This window comes from Nestor notabilis, unplaced genomic scaffold (genome assembly GCF_000696875.1).
Source record: "Nestor notabilis isolate BGI_N333 unplaced genomic scaffold, ASM69687v1 scaffold26780, whole genome shotgun sequence".
Classification (NCBI taxonomy): Eukaryota; Metazoa; Chordata; class Aves; order Psittaciformes; family Psittacidae; genus Nestor; species Nestor notabilis.
Genome location: NW_009911125.1, coordinates 282 through 6253, shown reverse-complemented (window position 1 = coordinate 6253; position 5972 = coordinate 282). Strand labels below are relative to the sequence as shown.

Sequence of the window (5972 nt, the reverse complement as noted above, 5' to 3'; positions counted from 1 at the left end):
CTTCAGGTTTCGAGAGTGTCTGAGCACACAGTGATCTCTCCATGCTTGAAAAGCTCAAGTAGTTTTTTACACTAAGAAGCTATTTTAACAACTGATGATACGTTGTAATAGGACCAGTTGTACAGAGTGTCAAAGTTGTAGGTGAGCTTAAAAATAAATAGATTGGTTTCATGTTTCTTAGAATGCTCATCGCTTGCAGTCACCAGAGACAGTGCTGCTTCTAACCACCACTCTGGGTAAGCTGGTCTGAATGGGTTTGAACTGTTCGTGTTGTTGATAGAACAACAAAGGGTAGGCAGTTGAAGCAAAGCCAAATACCTGTGTTCCTGAAACACTGCAAAACCAGAATTCCTTTCAGTTTTGCCTCATCTGTATCATCCTTTGCTTGTGAGTGAAATCTTCCACGCAGGACAGAATGTCTTATGTGTTGCTTGTGTTGTCTTTGCAGGTTAAAGAACTTGTTCTTGACAACTGTAGGTCATACGAAGGCAAAATCGAAGGCCTTACAGATGAGTTTGAAGAGCTGGAATTCTTAAGTACAATCAACGTAGGCTTAACCTCAGTTGCAAACTTACCAAAGTTAAACAAACTTAAGAAGGTAAATACAACGTCCTGTGTCATATCCCTCCCTCTTGGCACTGCGCCGCATCTGTAAAGTTGTTGCTCATACAAAAAGTAGTTGAGCTGCTTTGTGATACGTGTTTGCACTAAAAACTCAAGATGTTTCTGTGCCTTTCAGCTTGAGCTAAGCGACAACAGAATCTCAGGAGGACTGGAAGTGTTGGCAGAAAAGTGTCCGAACCTCACGCATCTAAATCTAAGCGGCAACAAAATAAAAGATCTCGGTACAATAGAACCTCTGGTAAGTTGATGCAATACAGGGTTGAATCAAACCCCATTTTGTGATGAGGAGAGGCATTATGGGCTTGAAAAGTCTGCAGAAACTTGTGATGGGGTGTCTTCAATGCTTATCTCTCAGGCCAGGTTGCTGTGGGCTCAGCCTGCCCCAGGGCTCTCCCTCCGCCCTGCCCCGGGGCTGTGCCAGCAGCGAGCGGCTGCTTCCCTCTAGTGGCTGCCGGGGCTGGGCTCTGCCCACGGGTGCTGTGGGAATCACCACGGCTTTCCATGCTGGTGTGGGCTGTGGGGCTGTCTCCACATGCTCTGCTTGAGCTTGGTGTGTTTTCCCTGGAGCTCTGGGTCTAAAATACCAGCGACTGCTTCCACCCAGGAACACACACTGCAGCGTGTGTTGGTGGGGACCACCTGCAGCCCATGTGCCTCTGTACTGGGCTTGCTTGAGGCAGCTGGGCAGAGGTTGCTGCTGGTTTCCATTACCATGGAAATTATACTCTGGTCATTATACTTCTTATTTCAAGTTTGCAAGGTCACAGTTCCTTCCAATTGATGTAAAGTTCCAAAAAGCACCCAAGCATCACTTCCGGTGGTGCTGTTTTTGAGTTTGTGGTTTGTGTGCCCTTTGCTCTCCAGAAATGAAGAGGTTCACCTCATGCCTATTTCCAAAATGCTTCCCTTTAAAATGTCTCAAGGAGCAGTTACCATCTTGGATCTCCTTTTCCACAGTAGAAGGGGAGAGCAGAGCTGTTAAAGTCATGTAACAAACAGATGAGAGAGAGGATTGTTGCTGCTCCCAATTTCAGGCTTATTGTTTTCTCGATGTCACTGTTGCTCTACAGGCTAAACTCCAGAAGGGAGATAGTTCATAAAACTTGATACAAATCCTCAACTGCTTGTGTTTTTATTGTTAGTACTTTGGAGTGCTGTGGTCAATGCAGACCACCTCCTACTCCTGTTCAGTTTCATAGAATTATAGAATGGTTTGGGTTGAAAGGGACCTTAAAGCTCACCCAGTTCCAACCCCTGCCACGGGCAGGGGCACTTTCTACTAGACCAGATTGCTTCAAGCCCTGTCCAACCTCAGTGATGTTTCCAAACATCAGTCTTCTATTTGTGAGATGCTAAACTTGAGAGAGAGCATTTTCCACTTTCAGGTACTGAACAGGCACCGGTCAGGCTTTGCACATTTGTGTTCTACACCAATTTCATAGGCAAAACCCAAAATGACCCTTTTGTGATGGGAAGCTCTTGAGTACATGAACTCTGGCTGGTGTTGCATTAATTACTGTAGCCCTGAACTTGAGACTTCTCTTTCTTTGCAGAAGAAGCTAGAAAACCTGAAGAGTCTAGATCTTTTCAATTGCGAGGTAACCAACTTGAACGATTACAGAGAAAACGTATTCAAGCTCCTCCCGCAACTCACATACCTCGATGGCTACGACCGGGATGACAAAGAGGCACCAGACTCTGATGCAGAGGGCTACGTGGAGGGCTTAGACGACGAGGAGGAAGATGAAGATGGTATGTGAATTGTGCTACTTAGTGTATGTAAGTTAAAAGATCGATATGCTGCCTAGTACATTTTGCTTCCAGCTCTGACTTGTTGGCAAGAGAAGGGTGTTCTCAGCAGCTTCTTCCTGACTGATGTAAAGGAGAAGTACCTCAGTGTCCTCTGAAGGAACGAGGGGAAAGGAGATGGGCAGGGCCTGAAAGAGCTACTTTCTCAGTCTTATCTCTAGTGAAAGATCGGGATGACAAAGAAGCACCAGACTCTGATGCAGAGGGCTACGTGGAGGGCTTAGACGACGAGGAGGAAGATGAAGATGGTATGTAGATTTGTGCTACTCGGTGTATGCAAGTTGAAAGATTGATATGCTGCCTGTTGTATGTTTTGCTTCCAGCTCTGACTTGCTGGCAAGAGAAGGGTGTTATCAGCAGCTCCTTCCAACAATGGAAGTATCTCAGTGTCCTCTCAAAGAACAGAGGGAAGGGAGATGGGCAGGGCCTGAAAGAGTTACTTTCTCAATCTTATCTCTAGTGAAAGGGTGGTAGAAGAAGGGGGCCAGGAGGAGGAGTGAGACACTTAAAAGAGTTCAGAGAACAGTACACCCCAGGGGATGAGGGCATGAGGCAGAAATGGGTAGGAAAGGATGGTGTGCACATGCTGCAGTTGTGCAGGAACAATATGCTCAGGGAAGTGTGAGCAGTTGTGTAAAGCCTGATGGAGACGGGTAGGGTGGAGAACCAGACTGGGCATGGGAAAAGGAGCTGAGTCAAGGATTTCAGTGAAGGAGCCAAGGCATTAGTAGGTGTCTGGAGCTGCTCTGTGGGGGCAAAATGAACTAGTTGAGATGAGGCAGAATAGAGGAGAGTGCATGTATTGAAGTCTGCCTGGGGCAGCTCTGTGAAAGGCACTAACAAAGGAGCAACTTTGTAGTGTTGGAAAACACACGGTGGGTCCCAGTGTGGTGCGGGTGCCATTGCGCCTCCCCACAGCCTGCCCTCGGAGGCACCACGTACCGGTTGGATGAGTTTCTGGCTGGGTTTGGGGAATTTGCTAGACTCTTCAAACCCAGCTGCACAGCAAAAGCAGAATAGCTGGACTTGCACTTTCCCCTCGAGTGCTGAGTGTGGGCTCTGGTGAGAGCAGTGAGCGCTGCAGCAGCGCCTGGCAGAGGCTGCCTTCAGCAGGGACAGGCTCTCCTCATCACAGTACAAGCCTGGGCCTGCGTTCAGATGCATGAAAAACCTCCAAAACACCATTCGTGCAGCTTGGAAAACACTTTCTGGTTTGTTGCTTTGGCTTAATCTCTTTCCTCTTGTAAAGAGATTGCAACCCCAGAAGATGGATGGTGTGTGACCCTTTTGTGTTGCTCTGGTGGTATAAAGGCGAGGGGTGTCCCTTGGGGATGGTTCCCAGTGCATGGTTGGCTTGTAAAGTTCTGCTCAATCCCTGGTGGGAGCAGATGGGCACTTTACAGATGAAGAGCTGTAAGTGTCCCACAGGCTCAAAAGTGTGTGTTAGAGGTGGGAACAGGAGCAGCTGAAGCAGTCCTGAGGCGCCATCACTTACTGTCAGGGCCCCAAGAGCCCTAAAGCAGCTCAGACTGTGGGTGCAGCTGCCACACTACCCTGGCACTAGCCTAAAGAGGCCCAGACCACATTTAGCTCTGTCTAGCAGCTGGAGAGCTGCTTTAATTCTGTACTGCCCTTGAGCAGTGCTTTCAGTTTGCTCCTTGTGTGGATAGGAGGTCAGATCTCAGGTGGCAGTGTTGGGGTGGGGGGAAGTAACCTTTAAATGTCTGAGTGGTTGATCTTGTTTGACTATAGAAGAGGAGTATGACGATGACGCTCAGGTAGTAGAAGATGAAGAAGATGAGGAGGAAGAGGAGGAAGGAGAAGAGGAGGACGTGAGCGGAGAAGAGGAGGTAAGGATTTATGCAGTTAATAATGGGTGTGGAGTGAGTATGCTCTAACTGGGAATAGTTGAGTAAGAAATGGACCACATATTGGAGGCTTTCACTTCTCAAAGCATGTGTTTGCTTTTTAACTCGAGAAGCATGGCTGTGGGGGTGGCTGTGAGGTGTGCCTGTCTATGAGCCAGCTGCCATCTAGTGACCATTGACATGAAATCATCCTGTTTATTGAGCTGATGTCAAAAATACCATCAGGAACATCTGCAAGCCTGGTTTGTGGGGCCTTTGAAGGGCTGTGACCCACAGCCCCTGGTCAGATAAGAGAGTAGTACATGAATTACAGACCCGGGGCTCTCGGAGCAAGGTTCCTTCTTGGCATGTACCTTGGGATCCTTCAGGATGCTTAAATTCTTGGTGCAGTCCAGCTTTTGTTTGTAAGGTGTGCTGAGCCAGTCAGTCTGCTGAGACTTTGCAGTTTGCAGAACCATTGTGATGGGGCTGAAATTTGACTGTAGGAGGTTGTATAATCTGTCCTTCAGCCAAAACAGCCTTAGCTACTTGACTGCCACTCCAGAATGGTTGAAAGCTTCTCAAAACCAGCAGCAGCTTCTCAGGCTCTGAAGATGTCTGTGTTCTAACTCTCTGCTGTGAGAACATCTACAGACCAGTACATGTTCTCTCCTACAGACCAGTCATCAAATTCAGGACATCAGAACAAAATTTGCAGCTACACAGCAGCATATATACACTTATAAAACCATTTTCTTGCTGCAGACTTGAAGCTAGAGGTGGCTGGGAGGGTTGCTTCTGATTTTCTGCACTGGAACTTGGGCCAGAGTGCAGTTAGACTGCAGCAAAAACCCTGCACTTCTGGAAGTGCATGGGAAGGGTCTGCCTTTGGTTTTGGGTTAAGATGCTTCAAGGAGTTTCTCTCTCTTGTCAAACGCTGTTGCATATTGCCAAATTGGGAAAGGACCTGCACCAAACCCAGCTTTTTTAATCCTTCTTTAATTTTTCTTTCCAAATCCAGGAGGATGAAGAAGGCTACAACGATGGGGAGGTAGATGATGATGAAGATGAAGAAGAGCCCGGTATGGCAGCACTTTTTACTAGAGATAAAATACAGGTTTAGAAAGTAGAATCCCATTTTGTGCCGCGCGGGCTCCTGTCTGTGTTCCTGCTCTCAGAGCCAGCCAGCTGCCCCAGCAGGAGCCTGTCGGACTTGCTCAACTCCTCAGCAGCACGAGGGAGCACTCGTCTAACTCCAGTTGTGTTTTGTTTTCCAGACGAAGAACGGGGACAGAAGAGAAAACGAGAACCCGAAGACGAAGGGGATGAAGACGACTAAACTGAATAACCTATTTTGACAATTTCCTATTGTGATTTGACTGTTTTTACCCTGTATTTCCCCTTCCCACACCCCCAACCTTTATTTCCCCCCCCCCCTTTTTTTTTTCTCCCCTTTTTATTTTCTGATTGTAATGTTGCTGTGGGAACGAGAGGGAGCAGCAGACTGGGTGGGCAAGGGAATAAAATACTATTTTTACTGCCACTCCTCCTCCTCTTCATTTGAAACCTTTTTCTTTTTGTCCCTCTCTTAGTCCCAGTAACTGCAATAGTAAGTATAAACCAAGTGGTAATTTGTTTCTTATTATTGGAGTGGATAGTTTGATATCTTGAAAAGCAAAAAAAAAAATGAGG

General features: G+C 47.2%; 1 protein-coding gene across 1 annotated transcript; it reads left to right on the top strand.

The window, feature by feature from the left end:
• Positions 1–448: 448 nt before the first annotated feature.
• On the top strand, positions 449–5619 carry LOC104404718 (acidic leucine-rich nuclear phosphoprotein 32 family member A-like; the record flags this gene model as incomplete). Its single annotated transcript, XM_010013236.1, has 7 exons — positions 449–598; positions 740–862; positions 2178–2376; positions 2595–2681; positions 4186–4283; positions 5302–5362; positions 5558–5619. Coding segments are annotated over 7 exons (780 nt in total), but the record flags the coding sequence as incomplete, so codon positions are not given.
• Between the last annotated feature and the right edge of the window lie 353 nt (positions 5620–5972).